The 26,433-nt window shown below is 37.7% G+C and overlaps 1 protein-coding gene across 8 annotated transcripts in view; it reads right to left on the bottom strand.

Moving 5' to 3' along the window:
• FER (FER tyrosine kinase) overlaps positions 1–26,433 on the bottom strand; it is a 468,410-nt gene that overhangs the window by 8,819 nt on the left and 433,158 nt on the right. For all 8 annotated transcript variants that reach the window (XM_059063150.2, XM_067031424.1, XM_067031423.1 and 5 more), the window contains one exon: positions 18,322–18,476. In XM_059063150.2, coding sequence (XP_058919133.1) covers positions 18,322–18,476 — 155 coding nt within the window. The remainder of the gene's footprint in view (positions 1–18,321; positions 18,477–26,433) is intronic.

The raw sequence follows: 26,433 nt of genomic DNA, 5'->3' as shown, positions 1-26,433 counted from the left end.
CTCTGTACTTCCTTAAGATTGCTTTGACTGTTCAGGGTCTTTTGTGGTTCCACACAAATTTTAGTATTATTTGATCCAGTTATGTGAAAAATGCCATTGGAATTCTGATAGGGATTGAACTGAATCTGTAGATTGCTTTGGGTGGTATGAACATTTTATTAATATTGATTCTTCCAATCCATGAGCATGAAATATCTTTTCATTTATTTGTGTCTTCTTCAGTTTCTTTGGTTGTGTCTGATAGTTTTCAATGTACAGGTTTTTCACCTCCTTGGTGAAATTTATTTCTAGATATTTTATTGTTTTTGATGCAATTGTAAATAGAACTGTTTCCTTAATTTCTCTTTCTGATAATTTGTTATTAGTGTATAGAAACACAACAGATTTTTGTATTTTGACTTTGTATCCTGCAATTTACTCCATTGATTAGTTCTAACAGTTTCTTGGTGGAGACTTTAGGATTTTCTATATAATATCATTTCATCTGTAAATAAGGACAGTTTTACTTCTTCCTTTCCAAATGGGATTCCTTTTATTTCTTTCTCTTGCCTAATTGCTGTGGCTAGGACTTCCAATACTATGTTGAATAAAAGTGGTGAGAGTGGGCATCCTTGTCTTGTTCCTGTTCTTAGAGGAAAAGCTTTCAGCTTTTTACTGTGAACTGTGATGTTAGCTCTGGGCTTGTCATATGTGACCTTTATTATTTTGAGGTACATTTCCTCTGTACCCACTTTGTTGAGAATTTTTATCTTAATGGGATGTTGAGTTTTGTCCAATGCTTTTTCTGTATCTATTGAGATGATATGATGATATGATTTTTAGCCTTTATTTTGTTAATGTGGCGCATCATGTTGATTGATTTGCAGATGTTAAACCATCCTTGTACCCTTGGAATAAATCCCACTTGATCTTGATGTATGATCATTTTATTATTTAATATATTGCTGAATTCCGTTTGCTAACATTGTGTTGAGAATTTCTGCTTCTGTGTTCATCAGGAACAATGGCCTGTAATTTTCTTTTCTTCTGATGTCTTTGTGTGGTTTTGATATCAGAGTAATGATGGACTCATAAAATGAGTTTCGGAGTATTCCCTCTTCTTCTGTTTTGGAAGAGTTTGAGAACGACTGGTATTAATCTTCTTTGAATGTATGGTAAAATTCACCAGTGAAGCCATTCACTCCTAGACTTCTTTTTGTTGAGATGTTTTTTTGTTACTGATTCAATTTCAGAAGGTTTTTGTTTGAGAGATTTTTTTTCATTTTTTTCTAGGTTGTCCAGTTTGTTGGCATATAATTGTTCATAGAAGCCTCTTACCATCCTTTGTGTATCTGTGGTATCATTTGTAATGTCTCATTTTTCATTTTTAACTGTTTTGATTTGATTTCTGTCACTTTTTTTTCTTGCTGAGTATAGCTAAAGTTTTGTCAATTCTATCATTTCAAAGAAATAGCTATTAGTTTCATTGATCTTTTCTATTGTCTTTTTAGTCTTTATTTCATTTATTTCTGCTCTGATCTTTGTTATTTCCTTCCTTCTAATAACTTTGGATTTTATTTATTCTTCTTCTAGTTCCTTGAGGTGTGATGTTATGTTGTTTGAGATCTTTCTTGTTTCTTGAGGTAGGCATTTATTACTATGAACATACCTCTCAGAACTGCTTTTACTGCCTCACCTAACTTTTGGTTTGTTTCTATTTCCATTTTAATTTGTCTCAAGGTACTTTTGATTTTTCTTTTTATTTATTCTGTGACCCACTGGTTGTTCAGTAGCATGTTTAATTTCCACATATTTGTGAATTTCTTAGCTTTCTTCTTGTAATTGACTTCTAGTTCCATACTGTTGTGGTCAGAAAAGATGCTTGATGTGATTTCAGTCTTGTTAAATTTATTAAGACTTGTTTTGTGGCCTAACATATAATCTGTCTTTGGGAATATTCCACATGCACTAGGAAAGAATATGTATTCTGCTTCTTTTGGATGGCATGTGTATACTGATCTATAGATATCTATATTTATATATATATATCTGTTAAGGTCATCTGGTCTAAAGTGTCATTTAAGGCTGACATTTCCTTACTGATTTTCTGTCTGATCTTTATATTGACTCAAGTAGGGTATTGAAGTCGCCTACTATTATTGTATTGCTGTTTATTTCTCCTTTTACGTCTGTTAATATTTGTTTTATATATTTAAGTATTCCTATGTTAGGTGCATAAATATTTACAAATTTTATATCCTCTTGTTGGATTGACCTCTTTATCATTGTGTAATGCCCTCCTTTGTCTCTGATTACAGTCTTTGTTTTAAAATCTACTTTGATATAAATATAGCCACCCCAGCTTCATTTTGGTTTCCATTTGCATGGAATATCTTTCTCCATCCCTTCACTTTTAGTCTTTGTGTGTCCTTATGTCTGTGACGAGTCTCCTGTAGGCAGCATATAGATGGGTCTTATTTTTTATTCCATTCAGCAACTCTGTCTTTTGACTGGCAAATTTAGTCCCCTTACATTTAATGTTGTTATTGATATGTATGTACTTATTGCCATTTAAGTTCCTTTCTTGCTGTTTTATACTTCCTCTCTGTTCCTTACTTCTTCACTTGCTCTCTTCCTTTGTGGTTTGATGACTTTCTTTAATGGTATGCTTAGATTTTTGTCATTATCATTACTGTATCTACTATAGATTTTGACTTTGTGGTAACCATGAGGCTTACACATAACAACTTACATTTTTAAGTTGATTAAAAAAACTGAAGATTGAACACATTCAAAAGCTCTACATTTTCACGCCCCTCTGCCTTGTTTTATGTTTCTGATGTCAGATTTTATATTTATTTATCTTGTATATCCCTTAACTAATTTTTGGTTATAGTTCTTATTTTTTTGTCTTTAACCTTCATACTACCTTTATAAGTGATTGATCCACTACCTTACTATATATTTACCTTTGCCAGTGAGATATATATACTTTCATATATTTTCTTGTTACTAATTAGCAACCTTTCTTTTCAGCTTAGGGAAGTCCCTTTACCATTCCTTGTAAGGCCAGTTTAGTGGTGATGAACTCTTTTAGATTTTGCTTATCTGGAAAACTCTTTCTCTATCTTTCAATTTTGAATGATGACTTTGCCAAGTAGAGTATTCTTTGTTGGAAGTATTTTTCTTTCAGCACAGTGAATATATCATGCCATTCCTTTCTTTCATGCAAAAGTTTCTGTTGAAATATTTGCTGGTAGTTGTATGGGGAACCCCTTGTATATAACAAGTTGTTTTTCTCTTGCTGCTTTTAAGATTTTAACTTTTGACACTTTATTTTTTATTATTATTATTTTTTTTGTGGTACGCGGGCCTCTCACTGTTGTGGCCTCTCCCGTTGCGGAGCACAGGCTCCGGACACACAGGCTCAGTGGCCATGGCTCACGAGCCCAGCTGCTCCGCGGCATGTGGGAATCTTCCCGGACCGGGGCACGAACCCGTGTCCCCTGCATCGGCAGGCGGATTCTCAACCACTACGCCACCAGGGAAGCCCTGACACTTTAAATATAATGTGTTTGGTGTGGGTCTCTTTGGGTTCATCATCTTATTTGGAACACTGTGGGTTTCCCGGTCTGGATGTCTCTTTCCTTTCCCAGGGAGGAAGTCTTCAGCCATTATATCTTTTTCTTTTCTTTAAATAAATTTATTTATTTTTTATTTACTTATTTTTGGCTGCGTTGGGTCTTTGCTGCTATGTGAGGGCTTTCTCTAGTTGTGGTGAGCGGGGGCTACTCTTTGTTGCAGTGCATGGGCTTCTTTCTCATTGTGGTGGCTTCTCTTGTTGTGAAGCACGGGCTCTAGGTGTGTGGGCTTCAGTAGTTGTGGTGCACAGGCTCAGTAGTTGTGGCTTGTGGCACCTAGAGTGCAGGCTCAGTAGTTGTGGCACACGGGCTTAGCTGCTCTGCAGCATGTGGGATCTTCCTGGACCAGGGATCGAACCCGTGTCCCCTGCATTGGAAGGTGGATTCCCAACCACTGTGTCACCATGGAAGTCCCCAATTATATCTTCAAATACGTTTTCTGCCCCTTTTTCTCTCTCTCCCCTCCATCTGGGACTCCTATAATGCAAATATTAGTCTGCTAGATGTTGTCTTATAAGTCTCTTAAGCTCTCTTGGCTTTTTTCATTCTTTTTTCTTTTTATTGCTGTGATTGGATGAGTTCCATTGCCCTTTGAGCTCACTGATCCTTTACTCTGCTTCATGTAGTATGATGTTGAACCTCTCTAGCATATTTTTCAATTCAGTTATTCTTCAACTCTATGTCTTTTCTTTGGTACCTTCTTATATTTTCTATCTCTTTGTTGAAATTCTCACTATGTTCATCCATTCTTTACCAACTTTAACGTTTTATCAGGTGGATAAACTATGTCTGTTTCCTGAAGGTTTTTTTCTGAGGTGTTATCTTGTTCTTTTGTTTGGAACACATTCCTCATTTTGCTTGGCTTCCTGTGTTTGTTTCCATGCATCAGATGAAACAGCCACCTCTCCCAGTCCTGAAGGAGTGGCCTCCTGTAGCAGATACAACTTACCATCCAGCTCTGACCTAACTCTCCGTTGTCTCTCAAGCCTTTGTGATTGTCCAAGCAGCCTATTTTATTTTTTAATAGCTCCTAGTAGTTGAAGGTGTTCCAAGACCTGTCAGTGTCCCAAAGAGGAATATCTAGCACATAGATTCAGGCTGATTGGAAGCCAGACCCTCAGGCAGCAACTTTAAAGCATGCAAATATATACAGTCCTGTCAGACTGCAAGTGTAAGCCATGCTGGCCCGCAGAGCCAGGCGATCTGGAATGTCCCCTGGATTACAGTCACAAAAATAGGGGCTCCAGACAAGTGTGTAAGTTCCTTTCTGGGAGATACTGACAAATTGTAGCGAGGCAGAGCGAGTCACAAAATCATGTTTTCTGGCCTGCATTCCCTGAGAGCACCTTGATAGGCTTCTACACTTGATCTTAGCCAAAAGGCCGAGAAGCGATTTGATAGGCTTCTAGACGTGTGACAAACCTGGAGCCTGCCCTCAGGTTGAAGCTCCAGCACAAGATTATAGGCCTTTCACGGAAAGACTGTCTCCTGGGTCTGCTGCCTCTTGCTGTGCCCTGAGGGTGGTAGCTGTTTAAGAACGTTTTCTCAGTTCTGTGGGACCCAGGAGTGTCAGCTCTGCTGGTCACCAGAGCCAGGCAATGTAGAGGTGTCTCCTGGCAGCAGCTGAAAAACTGAGGCACCAGACAAGTGTTTAAGCTCCTTTCTTGGAGATACCAGTGAGCTAGAGTGAGGCAGAGGGATAGCACAAAGATGGCATCCACCAGCCTCATTCCCTGAGAGCAATTCTGTAGGCCCCTGGAAGTGTGCCAGACCAGAAGCCTGCCCCTCAGGCCAAAGCTCCTGGATAAGCAAATGGTCTTTATCAGAAAGACTGGGGGTGTGCTTCAGTCTGCTGCCAGTGCAGTGCCTTGGGAGGTGGCAATCTGCCAAAAACTCACTCTCAGATTGTTACAGTCCTGTGGGTTCCAGGAATACACAACGCCTGGTCTCCAGAGCCTGGTGATCAAAGGGTGTCCCCTGGGTGGCAGCTACAAAAACCAGGGCACCAGACATGTGTAAAAGCTTCCCTCTGAGAGATACTGGCACTCTGAATCATAGCAGAGGGAAAGCATGAAGATGGTGCCTGCCAGCCTCTGTCCCTAGAGATACCCTGTCAGGGCCCTAGATGCATTAAATTAGATGCCTGCCCCTCAGGCTAATGTGTTAAGATTAGCAAGTGAAGCTCTTTCATGTAAAGTCTAGGAGTGTCTCCATTAGCTGATTCTGCGCTGGGCCCTGGGGTGGGTGAGCCCTTTAAGAAGCAGTTCTCAGCTTTCTAAAGCCTTGAGGGTCTCGTGGATGCAAGCCCAGATCATTTTCAAAGCCAGATGTTTTGGGGGCTCATCTCTCAGGTGCAGGTCTTAAAAGATAGGATGCCTGATGTTCCTTCACTCCTCAGGGAGAAGCTATAGGTTTTGAATTCCCTCCTGATTGTGGGTCACTGAACCAGGGGTGGGATTTAGGGCAACATTTTAAGTCAGCTGCTCCTACCTGCTTCCATGTGGCTTTTTTCCTCCTTTGCCCAACGTGTACGAGTTGCTCAGCCAGTTTTTAGGTTTTTTTCAGGGGGAAATGTTCCATATGTAGCTGTAGATTCAATGTATCTGTGGGAGGAGGTGAGTTCAGGATCTAACTATATCACCATCTTGACCTGAAACCTTGCTGGATAATTGTAATGGGCTAAAAGTTACTTACAGCCATATAGCACATTGCTAGTTTTCCATGTCTCATTTGATGCTCACAGTACCCTTTGCAGGGGAAGATACTATTATTCTCATTTGCAAATTAGAAAACAAAGGTGTAGAGAAATAGATCGCTTGCTAAGGTCATGCAACTAATGACATGACTGGTTGGGAAACCTGGTCCTGATGGCTGATCCAGGACTCTTTACATTATAAATCCTACCTCTCTTGCATTTCAGAGTACTTAGTTACTTCACAGTTATTAAATTTCTATGGGTTGTATCAGCCCCAAGTTCCCAGGTGACAAATGAAAAAATTTCTTTTAATGATTGTTACACAGATTGTTCTATTCCTTAGTTGGAAATCAGTATCTTATTTGCCCCTTACAATCACAGTACCTTTGGTAACAGCTGTACTGAGGAGGCAGTATATGCTGAGGAGGCTATGAAGTATGCTACCACTGTGTGCTTAAAAAGCGGGGGGGGGGGGGGGGAGATATGTACAATTAGATGGCTGAGAAATCTCTGAGAAGAATGCAACAATATGATAAGAGTATTTGCCTTTAGGAAGGGGAATTACATGGCTAGAGACAAGGGTGGGGACAGGGGCTTACATTTCATTGTAGGCCCTTTACATACTGCTTGACTAAAACAAAACAAAACTAAAACAAGTTTATGCATCATCTTTTCAAAAATTAAATGACAACACTAATGACAAAATAATGGTGAAAATAACTAATTCCATGTCCCTAAGCTAAAATTTCAGAGAGGTTTCTTAGACTGAAGGGGTTTTCCATCTACCCTAACCCCACACTGCATGGAGACTTGGGCAGCATTTCATCTACTCTGAGGGCAAAAGTGAAAAAAAGAATCCGTGGGGGAAAAATATGACCCCTGGAAATGAGGCAAAATTTTACCACCAATCATAAATTGATATTTGCATAAAACATGGAAGAAGTGGAACAAAAAATAAGACTTTCATAAAATATATTTTCTGTTAAAAAAGTGCTAGGATTCAGAGCCAATCTTCAGCAATTTTAGTCTATGAGAACTGAATTTCTCAGGGTTGCCATGACACTTGTAGACACTCAGGAACTCCCTCATTGGATTGGGTAACAAATACTCCCCACTTCTTTCTCATCCTGTTAAAAATCTCTCCCTCATCTACATTGTTCTGCATTTTATTTTTTATCAAATTTTTAAATTGAAGTATAGTTGATTACAAGGTTCTAATTTCTGCTGTACAGCAAGATGATTCAGTTATACATACACATACATTCGTTTTTAAAATATTATTTTCCATATGGTTTATCATAGAATATTGAATATAGTTCTCTGTGCTTATCCATTGTTGTTTATCCATTCATAACGCTACATCTGCTAATCCCAACCCCCTCCCCCTTGGCAACCACCAGTCTGTTCTCTGTGTCCATGATTCTGTTTCTGTTTCATAGATAGGTTCATTTGTGTCATATTTTGGATTCCTCATATAAGTGATATCATATGGTATTTCTCTTTCTGACTTCACTTAGTATGATAATCTCTAGTTGCATCCATGTTGCTGAATATGGCATTATTTCTTTTTTTATTCCATTGTATATGTGTTCCACATCTTCTTTATCCATTCAGCTGTTGATGGAAATTTAGGTTGTTTCCATGTCTTAGCTATTGTAGATGCAGCTGCTGTGAACATAGGGGTGCATATATCTTTTTGAATTATAGTGTTGTGTGGGTATACACCCAGGAGTGAGATTGCTGGATCATATCGTAATTCTATTTTTGGTTTTCTGAGGAACTGTTTTCCACAGTGGCTGCACCAACTTACATTCCTACCAACAGTGTAGGAGGGGTCCCTTTTCTCCACACCCTCTCCAGCATTTATTATTTGTAGACTTTTTAATGATGGCCATTCCGAGTGATGTGAGGTGGTACCTCATTGTAGTTTTGATTTGCATTTCTCTAATAATTAGCGACGTTGAGCATATTTTCATGTGCCTGTTGGCCATCTGTATGTCTTCTTTTGAGAAACGTCTATTTAGGTCTCTTGCCCATTGTTTGATTGGGTTGTTTTTTTGTTATTGAGTTGTATGAGCTATTTATATATTTTGGAAATTAAGCCCTTGTTAGTCACGTAACTTGCAAATATTTTCTCCCATTCTGTAAGTTCTTTTTGTTTTGTTTATGGTTTCCCTTGCTGTGCAAAATCTTGTAAGTTTGATTAGGTCCCATTTGTTTATTTTTGTTTTTATTTCTATTGCCTTGGGAGACTGACCTAAGAAAACACTGGTATGATTTATGTAAGAGAATGTTTTGCCTATGATCTTTTCTAGGAGTTTTATGGTGTCATGTATTATGTTAAAGTCTTTAAGCCATTTTGAGTTTATTTTTGTGTATGGTGAGATGGTGTGTTGTTCTGCATTTTATAAAGTTAACATTAAAGACTGCTAAAAGAGGTCCCTCACTGCCAATCAAATATCTTCTTGCCTGTCTTTATTATATGACATACCAAATTTAGGTCTGGCTTTTAAAGATATTTGGAATTAGAATTTTGATTTGTATATACTTTAGTCAGCTTGAAATTCAACTAAAATACACTGTGATTGAAAGGCAGGATTTTACTTGGCATAACGGCTTAGCAGTAAGAGGAGTTTTAAAGGCAGTGTACTATACAGAATCTGGCAAACAGGGTTAAGAACACATTCTAGAGAGCTGGATTTTACTGATAAGGTTTTAGGGCTCCCAAGTCCAGCTCCAGCTCCTTTATAGGGATGCTGTAAGAATCAAGAAGGTGCTTAACAATGTTTTGTCATCTAAAGAAAACCTCTGCGTAAATAAAAAGAATACAGTCCTTTCTTTTACCCTGTGATTGTTCTCCTTAGGAATATAGCTTTAGAGTAATAACCACCCAGAGAAGAATCACTGTGGAAAATAGCAGGGCTGCCATTCTCTCTAGATTTTGAGGAATGGTGGAATTAGTTTGTGATCTGCAAAACTTCCAAAAGCTTCCTTGCCAGCACGTGGGAAGACACGCTAAGGGTGAGGATTATATCTGTGGAGTATTAAGTTAAAAAATTTCATTGTTGGGAACTAGAACAGCTTAGTCAGTTTCTCACAATGACAACTACCTACACTTATCTATGCCATGGCATTGCTGATATGTAAAATACAAAGCAGATTCTGGTGTCTCGATCCACCCCAATTCACTTCCAAAACAATAACATTCCAAAGCTTTATCTGGAAAACATTTGGTGGTTCCTCAAGAAGTTAAGCACAGAATTACCATATTACCTAGTGTGTACTCAGAATAATTGAAAATAGGTCCTAAAATAAATCCTGGCATACAGATGTTTATAGCAGAATTATTCACAACAGCCAAAAGGTAAACACTGCTCAAATATACATCAATGAATGAACATATAAATAAATGGTGGTAAATATATACAGCAGAATGATTATTCAACCATAAAAAGGAGTAAAATGACGACACATGCTACAACATGGATGAACCTTGAAAACATTATACTAAGTGAAAGAAGTCACATACCAAAGGTCACATATTGTATGATTCCATTTATATGAAATATGAAGAATAGGTAAATACATAGCAACAAAAAGCAGATATGTGGTTGCCAGTGGCTGAGGGAAGGAAGGAATGGGGAGTAACTGCTTAATATGGGTATAAATTTTATTTTGGAGTGATGACAGTGTTTTGGAACTAGACAGAGGCAGTGGTTGCACACCACAGTGAATGTACTAAATGCCATTGAATTGTTTGCTTTAAAATGGTTTATTTTATGTTACATGAATGTCACCTCCAAGCTCTTTCTAAGTTATTTGGCCTTTAATTAAGCCATTAAGACATTTGTAAATTACCTTATTAATTTTTCATGGTGAAGTAATTTTTCACTTTAAATCAATAAAGAATCATTTAATGATATTTTCAGTTTAATTTTTATTTTATATTGGAGTATACCTGATTTACAATGTTCTGTTAGTTTCAAGTATACATCAAAGTGATTCAGTTTTCTATACATACATATATCCATTCTTTTTCAGATTTTTTTCCCATATAGGTCATTATAGAACATTGAGTAGAATTCCCTGAGCTATACAGTAAGTCCTTGTTATCTGTTTTATAGATAGTAGTGTGTATATGTTAATCCCAAACTCCTAATTTATCCCCCACCCCCGACCTTTCCCCTTGGTAACCATAAGTTTGTTTTCGAAGTCTGTGAGTCCGAAGTCTGTGAGTCCGTTTCTGTTTTGTAAATAAGTTCATTTGTATCATTTTTTTTTTTACATTCCACATATAAGTAATATCATATGATATTCGTCTTACTCTGTCAGACTTACTGCACTTAGTATGACGATATCTAGGTCCATCCATAATGCTGCAAATGGCATTATTTCACTCTTTTTTATGGCTAATATTCCATTTATATATAATATTCCATTGTATATGCAACACGTCTTCTTTATCCATTCCTCTGTCAATGGACATTTAGGTTGCTTCGCTTCCATGTCCTGGCTATTGTAAATAGTGCTGCAATGAACATTGTGGTGCATATGTCTTTTTGAATTATGGTTTTCTCAGGGTATATGCCCAGTAGTGGGATTGCTGGATCATATGGTAATTCTACTTCTAGTTTTTTAAGGAACCTCCATACTGTTCTCCATAGTGGCTGTACCAATTTACATTCCCACCAACAGTGTAGGAAGGTTCCCTTTTCTCCACACCCTCTCCAGCATTTATTGTTTGTAGACTTTTTGATGACAGCCATTCTGACTCGTGTTAGGTGATACCTCATTGTAGTTTTGACTTGCATTTCTCTAATTAGCGATGTCGAGCATCTTTTCATGTGCCTGTTGGTCATCTGTTAAGTCTTCTTTGGAGAAATGTCTATTTAGATCTTATGCACATTTTTTGATTTGTTTGTTTGTTTTTTTGATATGAAGCCGCATGAGCTGTTTGTGTATTTTGGAGATTAATTCCTTGTCAGTGGCTTCATTTACGAACATTTTCTCCCATTCTGTGGGTTGTCTTTTCATTTTGTTTATGTGTCCTCTACTGTGCAAAAGCTTGGGGGTCCCATTTGTTTATTTTTGTTTTTATTTTCATTACTCTAGGAAGTGGATCCAAAAAGACCTTTCTGCGATTTATGTCAAAGAATGTTCTGCCTGTGTTTTCCTCTAAGAGTTTTATAGTATCTGGCCTTACATTTAGATCTTTAATCCATTTTGAGTTTATTTTTGTGTATGCTGTTAAAGAATGTTCTAATGTCATTCTTCTAGATGTAGCTCTTCATTCTTTTAGATGTAGCTGCTAGTATTTGGTTGAGGATTTTTGTGTCTATGTTCATTAGTGATATTGGCCTGTACTTTTCTTTCTTTGTGACATTTTTTGTCTGGCTTTGCTAACAGGGTGATGGTGGCCTTGCAGAATGAGCTTGGGAGTGTTCATTCCTCTACAATTTTTTTGGCATAGTTTCAGAAGGATAGGTGTTAACTCTTCTCTAAATATTTGATAGAATTTGCGTATGAAGCCGTCTGGTCTTGGACTTTTGGTTGTAGGGAGTCTTTAAATCACAGTTTCAAGTTCAGTACTTGTGATTGGTCTGTTCATATTTTCTATTTCTTCCTGGTTCAGTCTTGGAAGATTGTACCTTTCAAAGAATTTATCAATTTCTTCTAGGTTGTCCATTTTATTGGTGTATAGTTGCTTGTAGTAGTCTCTTATGATCCTTTGTATTTCTTTGGTGTGTATTGTAACTTCTCCTTTATCATTTCTAATTTTATTGATTTGAGCTCTCTCCCTTTTTTTCTTGGTGAGTCTAGCTAAAGGCTTATCAATTTTGTATATCATTTCAAAGAACCAGCTTTTAGTTTCATTGATCTTTGCTGTTGTTTTCTTTGTCTCTATTTTATGTATTTCTTTGCTGATTTTTATGATTTCTTTCCTTCTACTAACTTTGGGTTTCATTTGTTCTTTCTCTAGTTGCTTTAGGTGAAAGTTTAGGTTGTTTATTTGAGATTTTTCTTGTTTCCTGTGTTAAGATTGTATTGCTATAAACTTCCCTCTTAGAACTGCTTTTGCTGTGTCCCATAGGTTTCTGGATCATCGTGTTTTCATTGTTATTTGTCTCTAGGCAGTTTTTGATTTCCTCTTTGATTTCTTCAGTGATTCACTGGTTATTTAGTAACATATTGTTTAGCCTCCACATGTTTGTGTTTTTTACAGCTTTTTTCTTGTAGTTGATTTTTAGTCTCACAGTGTTGTGTTTGGAAAAGATGCTTGATTTCAATTTTCTTAAATTTACCGAGGCTTGATTTGTGACCCGAGATGTGATCTGTTGTGGAGAATGTTCCATGTGCACTAGAGAAGAAAGTGTAATCTGCTGCTTTTGGATGGAATGCTCTATAAATATCAATTAAGTCCATCTGGTCTAATGTGTCATTTAAGGCCTGTGTTTCTTTACTGATTTTTTGTCTGGATGATTTGTCCATTGATGAAAGTGGGGTGTTAAAGTCCCCCATTATTATTATGATACTGTTGACTTCTTTTATGACTGTTAGCATTTGCCTTATATATTGAGGTGCTCCTATGTTGGGTGCATATATATTTACTATTGTTATATCTTCTTCTTTTTTTTTTTTTTTTTTTTTTTTTTTTTTTTGTGGTACGCGGGCCTCTCACTGTCGTGGCCTCTCCCGTTGCGGAGCACAGGCTCCGGATGCGCAGGCTCAGCGGCCATGGCCCACGGGCCCAGCCACTCCGCGGCACGTGGGATCTTCCCGGACCGGGGCACGAACCCGCGTCCCCTGCATCGGCAGGCGGACTCCCAACCACTGCGCCACCAGGGAAGCCCTATATCTTCTTCTTGGGTTGATCCCTTGATCATTATGTAGTGTTCTTTTTTGTTTCTTTTAATAGTCTTTATTTTAAAGTCTATTTTGTCTGATATGTGTATTGCTATTCCAGCTCTCTTTTGATTTCCACATGCATGGAATACTGTCTTCCATTCCCTCACTTTCAGTCTGTACGTGTCCCTGGATCTGAGGTGGTCTCTTGTAGACAGCATATAGATGGGTCTTGGTTTTGTATCCATTCATCCAGTTTGTGTCTTCTGGTTGGAGCATTTAATCCATTTACATTTAAGGTAATTATCGATATGTATGTTATTATTGCCATGTTGTTAATTGTTTGGGATTTGTTTTTTTAGGTCTTTTTTTTCTTACCTTCCTCTTTTATTCTATTCTCTTGTGATTTGATGACTATCTTTAGTGTTGTGTTTAGATTGCTTTTCCTTTTTTGTGTGTTTATCTATTGTAGACTTTTAGTTGGTGGTTCTCATGAGGTTTTGATATAGTAGTCTGTATATGTACACGGTTATTTTAAGTTGCTGGTCTCTTATTTTCAAATGCATTTCCAATATCCTGAATTTGTACTCTTCTATTCTCATGACTGCTGGTTTTGATATCTTATTTGCATGTGGATGACTTTCTACCTTTACTGCATGTTTGCCTTTACTGGTCAGTTTTCCCATTTGTAATCTTCTTGTTTCCAGCTGTGGCCTTTTCTTTTCTTGTTTCCAGCTGTGGCCTTTTCTTTTCCACCTAGTGAAGTTCCTTTAACATTTGTTGTAAAGCTGGTTTGGTGGTGCTGAATTTTCTTAGCTTTTGCTTGTCTGTAATGCTTCAATTTCTCTGCCAAATCTGAATGAGAGGCTTGCTGGGTATAATATTCTTGGTTGTAGACTTTTCCCTTTCATCACTTTAAATATATCCTGCCACTCCCTCTGGCCTGCAGAGTTTCTGCTGAAAAACCAGCTGATAACCTTATGGGGATTTCCTTGTATGTTATTTGTTGCTTTTCTCTTACTGCTTTTAACACATTATGGACTGGGGGATTTTTGCAGAAAATAATGACTATGGCCAGGTGATTTGTTATGTAAGTGAATATTGAAACACTCGCGTTTGAGTAAATATCAACAATTTTTTTTTGCACTTAATGTATTTATTTGAAACTTTGTACATGTCTTACTAAAGTATTCTAATATTTCGTTAGAGTGTGATAGGCAGTATAGCAGGCACCTCTGTGCAGGGGAACAGAACATCTATTACAAATATATTGTGTTTCACTGCACTTTCCCCTGTTAGAGAAGACTCTACACCTTCTGGTGGCATTTGTTTTTTTAGTCCTGTGGGTATTGTTTCCTCTAGAATATGTTCTTTTATTTTACCTGATAGTTGACAAGGTGGATCTTTGTGGGGGGCTCTTTTAGATATGCCACAAGAAGGGCCAGGTGCAGGAATACCACTGCATTCACTAGAATTGTCAGTTACCCATTCTCTAGCTACTGCTAACGAAAATTGCTTGTTAAGTTATTTTATTCTGTTCATTAAGGCTACAATAAATTTTAAACTCATTGAATAAACCACAACTACTCAAATAGAAACCCACTCTCTTATACCATTTTTGAGTTTTCCAGAGGATATTGAAGTTTGCCAGATATTGATTGGATCGATCAACTCCTTTCATATATTTATTATACTCTAATATACAAGTGGGTTTAGTTATCTGATGGCCAGTCCTCCTCTCTTCCTTTCCTGTAGATGCTATGGAGGCATCATGAAGAGTTGTCACCATGCAGACTAGCCTCTTGTCTTTCCATATAAGAAGAATCACTTCTCCCTTCCATAAGAATGTCATTTCTCCCCCTCTGTAGATTTTTAGATTTCTTCTTTAATTGGTTTGGTAGACCATGATTCTCTCTTATAGTCCCACAAACTCTGGTTTTATTTTTCAACAATATTTCAGATGTGGACACACTGTTGTAATAATTGTCTTCGTAAATATGGTGCCATGAACCAAGATAAGGTTGTAGGACCGATAATATTGTTTCTTGCAGTTTCTTTCCTTCACCCATGTAAATCTCAAGGTAGCATATATATCATTTCATTTTCGGTAACCATCCTGACCAGAATTCCATATTTTTTAAGTTTTCTGGGAATACAGGTTTTGAATCTGAGTCGTCCTCTCCACTCTATCATTGCCTCCTCAAGTGACAGCTCTTGTTTGGGTATATAGATCAATTGAAATTTTGGTAGAAAATAATACAAAAGAGGTTTAGCTTTTGAAGTTCTGTCTGCAGGAAGTGCAGTATCTGAGTTATGGTTAAAGTGAAGAAATATCATTATTTGTTCGAACCTTCTTCTTGTCAATCTTTGGAAAGACAGGTGTTTCAAGTAAGGGATCAGTCGACCAATATTCTTTCCAATGTGACTTTATTTGTCCCATCAAAATTATTAAGCCAAGAAACTTCTTCATGTCACTACTGGTTACATCAGTCCATTTTAAATCCTTATCATAGTTTTTATATGATTTTTCATTCTGCTGGTGCTACAAGTTTGTTTGAGAAGTGACCAACTCGAAAAAGTCATTACCAAAAATTGTTATTTCAGTAACACTTTGTGGGTTATTACAGTCAGCAGTTACAGCTGACACACCTGTAAAGTCTTCTAATTTTCATGAAATGTTGTCTTCAGTCCATTCTTCTGTAGAAGCAAAGGAGCATTCTCCAGCACTGTGAGTTTCATTTTCACTTTCCATATCAGAATCAATCACTAAGGTTTTTTTGTCTTTTTGTTGGTCTAATATTCACATCGTGTGAATCAGAACTATATTCTGAAGCACTATCATCTTCTGAGACACTAGTATATATGTTGTTCAATCAGAGAAAGTATCTGCATAAAATTCACCAAAAAATTATTCTTCACTCAAAATTTAGCGATGCGTCATTTTTGAAAGTTTTATGGTAATAAACCTGTGTTTATAATATACACAAAGTTGGAACAAAAACCTAATGGAGCAAAATGTGAATGATAATGATATCATAAGTTGTCTAATGAACTGTTGATCAACTTTAAGCTCTAACAACTTTGCAAGTTGATATTAATTGTATCACTCTCTAAAAACGTATTGATGTGTCTCTGGTCAATAATGTTTGGGTAACAAGAGACATATTAATATGTCTCCTGTCAATAAATTGTTAACATTTTCTCTTTGTCTTTAATTTTTGTTAATTTGATTAATATGTGTCTTGGCATGGTCCTCCTCAGGTTTACCCTGTATGGGATTTTTTGTGCTTTCTGGACTTGAGTGATTGTTTCCCTTCCCATGTTAGGGAAGTCTTTGGCTATTATCTCTTCAAATACTTTATCAGGCCCTTCCTCTTTTCTCCTTCTGCAACCCCTATAATGTGAATGTTGGTGTGTTTAATCTTGTCCCAGAGATCTCTTAGTTTGTCCTCATCTCTTTTCATTCTTTTTCCTTTATTCCGTTTTGTGGCAGTGATTTCCACCAATCTGTCTTCCAGCTGACTTATTTGTTCTTCTGCCTCATTTATTCTGCTATTGATTCCTTCTAGTATATTTTTCATTTCAGTTAGTTATTATATTGTTCATCTCTGTTCTTTAAATCTTCTAGCTCTTTGTTAAACATTGTTTGTATCTTCTTGGTCTGTGCCTCCATTCTTTTTCTGAGATCTTGGATCATCTTTTTCAGGCAGATTGCCTATCTCCTCCTCACTTAGTTGTTCTTCTGGGGTTTTATCTTGTTCCTTCATCTGGAACATATTTCTCTACTGTCTCATTTTTTCCAACTTTCTGTGTTTGTGGGCTCTGTACTGCAGGACTGTAGTTCTTCTTGCTTCTGATGTCTGACCCCTGGTGGGTGAGGTTGGTCCAAGGGCTTGTGCAGGCTTCCTGGTGCCTTCCCACTGGTGGGTGGAGCTGGATCTTGTCCCTTGTCTCACTGTGGCTTCTTCTTTGTCTTTGGATGTAGAATATCTTTTATGGTAGGTTCCAGTCTTTTTTTGCTGATGGTTGTTCAGCAGTTATGATTTTGGTGTTTTCATAACAGGAGGTGAGCTCAAGTCCTATTCTACTCTGCCATCTTGTCTTCAATCTCTCTAATATGCTTTCATGTCACAAACCTCAGCTTCTTCCCTCCCACACCTGGTTTAGGTCCAGCCATAAGGAGGCAGAAGTAGGAGGCTGAGGTGAGGCTTGGTACCCTGGCCCCGCAGAGGTGGCACTTACTAAATATTTTCTGATGAATGCTTTGTTACGAACTGCAGCAAGGCAGGGACCATGATGAGGGGCAGCGGCCACACATGCATGGTGCCAGCTGGCACAGAGTCTCACAAGCTGCGTGCCCTTGCCTGCCTCTCATGCATCTCCACTTCGAGAAGCAGGACTGAGGACACAGGGACACTGCATGATGCTTCCCTCCACTTTATGATATTTTTATTCAAAACATACTATACCCATTCACCAACTCATGGCTCATATGCCGCTTCCCTTAATGAAAATGTAATTTTTAATTTCACTTAAAAGCACATTTTTAAAAAGAAATAAAATTCTTGAGCTCTTACCCATCTTGCTATGGCCCATTTCATCCCAACCACAGATAATACAAGCTGTATTTACTTCCAATTACAATGACACATAAAAATTCAAGTTAAAAAAATCCCTGCTCTTTTAAAATGTAACTCCCATCTCTCTCTTCCCACAAGATTTATACAAGTTCCAGAGACTGAGATGCTAAGAAACCATGTCAATTTTCAGAGTGAGAAACTACAGCATTGATGACTTAATATTTAAGAACCCCAATTATAAGACATTCAAAAGAAATGGTCCAGAGCCACAGCAACATTTTTACTCTGGGTATAATTTGACTATTAAGATTGAAATAATCTTTTTTTGGATAACAATAAAAACTTTGTAAGTATTATCCATCTTTTAAATCTAGCAATCTTCCATACAAAAATCTGATTAAGATCAATAAATTAAGTTTGTGCTCATGTTCAAGTGCAAAGTCTGAACACTTACACATCCTTTTTTGTTGCTCCTCAGATGATTCTAACTGGAGCTCTGCTCTACCCCTGTAACTTTGCTTGTGAATGTTTTGTGCTAATGGAGTCCATTTTTACCACCAAAAAGAAAAAAGTCTATTCTTACCATAATTAAGAGCTTCTGGTGCTGTCCATTTAATGGGAATCTGCTTTAAGCCAGAAGATGAATATACCCCACCATCCTCTTGACGAGACATTCCAAAGTCACTGATTTTCAGAACATTATTTTCACCTACCAGACAGTTTCTTGCAGCAAGATCCCTAGGTTACAATAAGACACAGAAAACACCTATTAAAACAAACTGAAAGCTGCTTTCACACTTATGACTGACTACCATGCTTTGCAATTTTACATTTGCAGCGTATTCATAATGAGGTTAAGAATGCTGGCAATTTACCAGTCTTTCCCATCTTTTCTGTCATAGGTAAAAATCATCCACAGTAACATGTACATATGGAACAGGCCACGTGCTAATCTCTAGGCACCACATATACTATTTCTATTTAAATAGAAAAACACTGATTCTAGGGTTAAGAGAGAAAAATCACAGAGGAGAGACTAAGCAGACTGGGCATTATTTCTCCTTTGACTGGCTTTCCTAGAGCAGCACTAACAGAACTTTCTGTGACAATGGCATATGCTGTTTGGCATGACCTGTGCTGCCCAGTAGGTAGCCATTGGCCACGTGTGACTATTGAACACGTGCAATGTGGCTGGTGTGATGGGAAACTGAAATTTTAAATTTTCTTTACTTTCAGTTAGTTAATTTAATTTAAATAGCTGCATGTGGCTTGTAGCTGCTAAGTAGCCTTTGGCAGTGTAGCCCTAGAATTTCCCAAAGGTTGGAGAATGGCTGAGGTGCCAGAGAGACCGGCAACTCTTTTTTTTTGCATCTGGGGTGTGCAAAACCCTACGTGATGATCTGCCCTGCCTCTCTCTCTCTCAACTTGTCTCGTTCCAGTCTCTCCATAATTTGCTATATTCCAGCCATATTCAGCTTCTTTTTGTCCCCAAACATAGGACAAATCCCCTAAACATGGCAAGCTTATTTCTACTGTAGGGCTTTGCACTTAGCTATTCCCTTTGCCTGGAGTGCTCTCCTTCTAGGCTTTTGCATAGCTGGCTCCTCTTCATTCATTCTTAGCTCAAACTGCTATACTTCCGAACCTCCCCTACAGCTAGCTGTGGCCATAATCTAAATATTGGCCAATGAGATATAAGCAGAAGAGTTGTCTAGAATTTTTAGGAAGTTTCTTTAAAAGAAAGGGGAAGTACCACTACATTTCTCTCCTCAGAGAACTCTATCTTGACCACCCTTAACTAATAGGAAATACAGCAGTGAACAAAACAGACCAAGTACTCTCATTCTAGTGGGGAAGACATTCAATAATCAAATTCATATATGTACATATAAATGTTTATATATAGAAAATATAGATAAAGTATATGAGCATGCACACACACAAAGAATATCAGATAATAGGTCAAATGATGTTGAGTGTTAAGAAGAAAAAGAGTTGTATAAAGGGAAAAAGATTTACAAGCAGGAATCCTATGTTAGATAGGTTGTTAGGAAAGGTCTCTTTGATAATGTGATAGTTGATCAAAGACCTGAAGGAAGTTAAGGAACAAGCCATGGGGATATCTAGGTGAAGAGCGTTCAAGGTAGAAGGAATAGTAGATACAAAGGCCCTAAAATTGGTTCATGCTTGGTATATTCAAGGAACATCAAGGAAACCAGCAGAGCTGGAAGGGAATGAGTGAGGGAGAGAATAGCAGATTTAATCAGAGTTAGCCAGAACCAAATAATATATGGCCTTTTAATAGTAGGCTCCTTGGCTTTTTATTCAGCTAGGAGGTAACCAGAGAGTTATGCACATAAGAATGACATAATATGACTTATTTTTTGAAGGATTATATGTTACTATGTGGAGAATGGACTGGCAAAACCAGAGAGACCAGTAAGCAGACTATTTCAGAACTCTAGGAGAGGTGACAATAGGCTACACTAAGATGAAGTGATGGAGGTGGTTAGAAGCTATCAGATTCAGAATATATTTTGAAAGTATCAATACAATCAGTAGGGTTTGCTGGTAGACTGGATGTGGAGTAGGAGAGAAAAAGAGTCATGGATGACCCAAGATATTTTGGCCTAAGCAACTGGAAGATTGGAGCTGACAGTGAAATGGGGAACTGGGGGAAGAACAAGATTCACAGAGTGTGGCAGAGACAGCCAGTTTCCCCCTAATGTCCATTTCCTCTTCTGTTTTAGTACAAGTGCTCCACAATTTCAAGGATTGAAGAAAGAAGGCTGAGAAGGAGCAGCAAGTGAGGCAGGAGGGAAACCAACAGAGGGGGTGGTGTCCTGGAAGCCAAGTGAGGAAAGTTTTTCAAGGGGGAACAGAAATTAACTGTCATCTACCACTGAGAAGACAAGAAAGATGAGGACTATGAACTGGCCATTAGATTTGACAACATGGAATTTAATGAGACACTGACGAGAGCAGTCTCAGAGGAGTGGTGGGTACAATAGCATGACTGGAGTGTGTTCAAAGAGAATGAGAAAAAGAAGTGGAGATAGTGAGTTTAGACACTCTTCTGAGTGAATTTGCTATAAAGGGGTACAGAGAAATGGGGAGGCAACTAGAGGGGGTTTCAGGTCAAAGGAGTCTTTCCCCTCATATGGGGGCTATTACATGTATTTATGCAGACAGGAATAATACTGTATAGAGGGTAAAAGTAATGCAGGAAGGGAATGGTGACAATGGCAGGTATGAAGCCCTTGAAAAGAGGTGATGGTATCATCTGTGCTCTTCAGAGCTGTATCCCCAATGCCCAGAATAGTACTTGGCACATAGTAGGTGCTCAATAATTGTTTGTTGAATGAATACATATATATTGTCTTATCCTAGCAGTGATTCCTGCTGAAGGCAGGTCGTCTATTCGATGCTTTCTTCTGCAATTCTTTTCCCCTGAGGAACAATCAACAACTTGTTTCTCTTTCAACTGAGATGGTTTTACATATTTACCTTTGAAATGCACCCCTGTATGTCAAACATGACTCAAGGCTTCTAAAAAAATAAAGTCTAATTTATAGGATTGGTCTTGTAACATAGGAAGTACCTTGAGCAACTGACTTATATCAGTAGTTGACTGGCAATGATGATATTTCCTTAGGGAGTTAAATTAGCCTTTTATGTTTTAGTAGGAACCTTGGGCGATAGTACCTAAACACATTCAGAAAGGAATGTGACATTTTCTACCTTACTAATTTGCTAAGATTGGCTTTATTCATCAGATCCAAGTTTCACAATGGAGAACCTTAGAAGAAGCCCAAGGTTAAAATTAAATCTTTGACTTGCTTCCCAGTGCCCACTGGAAGAGTGAGGGACTCTGGTTTGTTGCTAGACAAAGTGAGTGATAGTGAAATGCTGGGCCATCTTAATCTGTAGGAAGGAACTATATTATATGTGCTCAGGAACACCAAGTCCTACCTATGGCAGAGATGGCCAGAATAAACAATAGCTTTGCCACTTATTTGAGTGGACTTGGTTAATCTTCGTTTTAGGCATCTAAAAAACACAACCTAGCTGGGTTAAAGGGGCTAATGGTTGTAAAGTGCTAGTATGCAATATATGGTTCAAAATAAGCCTTAAACAAGCTATTACTGCTGCTGCTACTACTACTACAAGAGGACCTGGAACAGTGAGATAGAGTTTGTGACCTGCAGTATTTGCAGATGATATGATTTTTATTTTTACACAGAAAACCTCACAGAATTTATGTAACAGGAACTAATAAACAAATTTAGCAAAGTTGCAAGGTAAAAAAAGGTTAATATTAAAAAATATTCTTGCATGATAGCAGTGAACAATTGGAAAATAAAATAAATTCCATTTACAGTAATGCCAATAAAACAATTACCTAAAAATAAGACAGTCAAGTTTTTTACACTCACAACTATAAAACTTGACTGAGAAAAAAATAATAAATAAAAGGAAAGACAGTCCATGCTCATGAAGTGGAAGTCAATATTGCTAAGATGGCCAAATTAATCTATAGAGTTAATGCACTCTTAGTCATTCTAGCAGACATCTTTGTAAAATTAGACAAGCTAATTTTAAAGGCCATATATGATGAACCCACAGCTAACATCATTCTCAATGGTGAAAAACTGAAAGCATTTCCTCTAAGATCAGGAACAAGACAAGGATGTCCACTCTTGCCACCTTTATTCAACATAGTTTTGGAAGTTTTAGCCACAGCAATCAGAGAAGAGAAAGAAATAAACGGAATCCAAATCAGAAAAGAAGAAGTAAAACTGTCACTGTTTGCAGGTGACATGATACTATACATAGAAAATCCTAAAGACACTACCAGAAAACTACTAGCGTTCATCAATGAGTTTGATAAAGTTGCAGATAAAAAATTAATACACAGAAATCTCGTGCATTCCTATACACTAACAAACAACAAAAGATCAGAAAGAGAAATTAAGGAAACAATCCCATTTACTGTCGCATCAAAAAGAATAAAATACCTAGCAATAAACATACCTAAGGAGGCAAAACACCTGTACTCAGACAACAATAAGATGCTGATGAAAGAAAGCAAAGATGACACAAATAGATGAAGAGATATACCAGTTCTTGGATTGGAGGAATCAATATTGTTAAAATGAATATACTACCCAAGGTAATGTACAGATTCAATGCAATACCTATCAAATTACCAATGGCATTTTTCACAGAACTAGAACAAAAATTTTACAATTTGTATGGAAACACAAAAGTCCCCGAATAGCCAAAGCAATCCTGAGAAAGAAAAATGGAGCTGAAGGAATCAGGCTCCCTGACTTCAGACTATACTACAAAGTTACAGTTTGGTACTGGCACAAAAACAGAAAGACAGATCAATGGAACAGGATAGAAAGCCCAGAAATAAACTCATGCACCTATGGTCAACTAATCTATGACAAAGAAGGCAAGAATATACAATGGAGAAAAGACAGTCTTCAATAAGTGGTGCTGGGAAAACTGGACAGCTACATGTAAAAGAATGAAATTAGAACACTCTCTAACACCGTACACAAAAATAAACTCAAAATGGATTAAGGAACTAAATATAGGACCAGATACTATAAAACTCTTAGAGGAAAACATAGGCAGAACATTCTCTGACATAAATCACAGCAATATCTTTTTTGATCCACCTCCTAAAGTAATGAAAATAAAAACAAAAACAAACAAATGCTACCTAATGAAACTGAAAAACTTTTGCACAGCAAAGGAAACAATAAAACGAAAAGACAACCCACAGAATTGGAGAAAATATTTGCAAATGAAGCAACAAGGGATTAATCTCCAAAATATACAAATAGGTCATGCACCTTGATACCTAAAAAAACCCCAAACAACCCAGTCAAAAAATGGGCAGAAAGCTGGTTTGGGGGTGCTGAATTCCCTTAGCTTTTGCTTGTCTGTAAAGCTTTTGACTTCTCCGTTGAATCTGAATGAGACCCTTGCTGGGGAGAGTATTCTTGGTTGTAGGTTTATTCCCTTCTGTATACGTATAACTGATTCACTTTGCCATATAGCAGAAACTAACACAACATTGTAAATCAACTATCCTCCAATAAAAATTAATTTTAAAAAAGGGTGGAAGATCTAAATAGACATTTCTCCAAGAAAGACATACAGATGGCCAGGATGCACACTGAAAGATGCTCAACATCGCTAATTATTAGAGAAATGCAAATCAAAATTACAATGAGGTATCACCTCACACCAGTCAGAATGGCCATCATCAAAAAGTCTACAAGCAATAAATGCTGGAGAGGGTGTTGAGAAAAGGGAACCCCCTCCTACCCTGTAATGGGAATGTAAATTGGTATAGCCACTATGGAGAACAATATGAAGGCTCCTCAGAAAACTGAAAATAGAGCTACCATATGATCCAGCAATCCCACTCCTGGGCATATATCCAAAGAAAACTGTAATTTAAAAAGATATATGCACCCCTATGTTCATAGCAGCACTATTTAAAATAGCCAAGACACAGAAGCAACCTAAATGTCCATTGACAGAGGAATGGATAAAGAAGATGTGGTACATATATACAATGGAATAATACTCAGCCATAAACAAAAAATGAAATAATGCCATTTGCAGCAACATGGATGGACCCAGAGATCGTCATTCTGACTGAAGTCAGTCAGATAAAGACAAATATCATATGATATCACTTATATGTGGAATGTAAAAAAAAAAATGGTACAAATGAACTTATTTACAAAACAGGAATACAGTCATAGTTGTAGAAAACAAACTTATGGTTACCAGGGCAGAAAGGGGCAGGGGAGGAATATTGTGAGAGATTGGGAGATTGGGACTGTAATATACACACTACTATATATAAAATAGATAACTAATAAGGACCTACTGTATAGCACAGGGAACTCTCAATACTTTGTAATGATCTATATGGGAAAAGAATCTAAAAAAATGTGGATATATGTATGTGTATAACTGATGCACTTTGCTGTACACCTGAAACTAACACAACATTGTAAATTAACTGTGCTGCAATAAAAATTAAAAAAAATAAATTAGACATGGAAATGTAAAGGTTCTAGAATAAAGTAATTTTAAGAAAGAAGTATAAAGTTGAATGACTTACCTAACCTGATGCTAAATCTCACTATAAAGTTATTGTTATTAATACAGTTAAGTAAAGGAAAATAAGATATTATAGATCAGTGGAACAGAATAGAGGGTCCAGAAATAGATCACATATGTATGGTCAACTGATTGTGACAGAAGTACAATGGCACCGCACGGCACACCTCCCAATCTTATTCAGTAAACTGGCTGACACCTCCTTAGAGCCAAATGCCATTACTCTTGGTTGGAATGAGCTTTTATTCAGTGCAGCATTTTAGTCATTTACAGGGTTGCAGTGTTAGTACTTTCCTCAGAATAATACCTATGCTTTACAACTACATACACTTCTGTTGTTGTAACTATCTTCACTGCAGCTCCAGCTCAGTGTTTGTCCTCTGAAATGACGCTTACAGTTCTATGAGGGACCAAACTAAAACTAATGTAGCGGTATCTTCAATTCAATGTAAATAACGTTTCAGTAACATTTACAGAAAACTTTACTTTCTTTGGGTGGCAGTACGTTCAAGTGCATGGATCTTTGGGGCATACTCTATGAATTAAAACCTTAGGCCTTCAGGCAGTAAGCATGCCCTGCATACTCACAGTTTGCCTAGTATTCTAAAAAGAATTAAAGGAGATAGGAATGACAGATATGGTGTCTGGGCTGAGAAGCTGACAATCGAATTTGGGAGATAAGGTAGACACACACCTCTGCCCCTTGTCTCCTCTCCATTCCTTTCTTTATTAAGCTCACGGTTGCCCAGCCCCGGGACAGGCGCACTAGGAGACCACTCATGCTCCCAGCCTCTTCGCACATGAAACTGCCAGAGAGCAAGTCAGTGTGAGCCAGTGTGTTAGCAACTGCAAATGCTACAGGAATTCAGAGATGAGAAGTCTCATAATAGGCTGGTATGGTCATTCACAGGAGGTATCGGAGATAGCTGTATCTCAGCATGTGCAGAGGAATATCACAGTGAATGCTGCTGGCAGCCGAAAGGATATGGAAATGTTCCACTTATGTCTGCTGAGTAATCTTATTTGAAGACTCCAACTTCTGAGTGTATACCAGGGATGTCCTACAAGTTGTACATAATATGAGACAGGCTAATAATTAAGGATAAAATGAGAACAGAGAACAGTTACAGGAAATCCAATGCCAGCAGGCAATGGAGATGAGCACATTTTCTTTGTTCTCTGGAAAGTACAAAAGTGCACATCTTGCTCTGTGATGATGTTGCCTCTCAGGGCAAACACTATGGTAAACCAGGAGGTTGGGCCAACGTTCTCCTTTGCCGGCTGCTTTATCCCAAACGTCACTTACTACTTGCAGCTAAGATTCCCCCAAGTCAAGATTTATCCCTCACGTAGGAAAGGAGTTAGAGAAATATTTGCTTCTTTTCCCACTGGGTCTGGATAATACTGAGCTACAAGTAATTATCAGCACTTAGGAGGAGAAAACCACTTTAAGGCCCTGAGATTTCCTCATTCTAACACATGGCATAAAGCCAACAACCCAGGGGGTGGGGGAGAAATGAAGCAGACTTCCTCTGCCTTA

Source organism: Kogia breviceps, chromosome 4 (genome assembly GCF_026419965.1).
Source record: "Kogia breviceps isolate mKogBre1 chromosome 4, mKogBre1 haplotype 1, whole genome shotgun sequence".
Classification (NCBI taxonomy): Eukaryota; Metazoa; Chordata; class Mammalia; order Artiodactyla; family Physeteridae; genus Kogia; species Kogia breviceps.
This window is presented reverse-complemented; position numbering and strand designations above follow the sequence as displayed.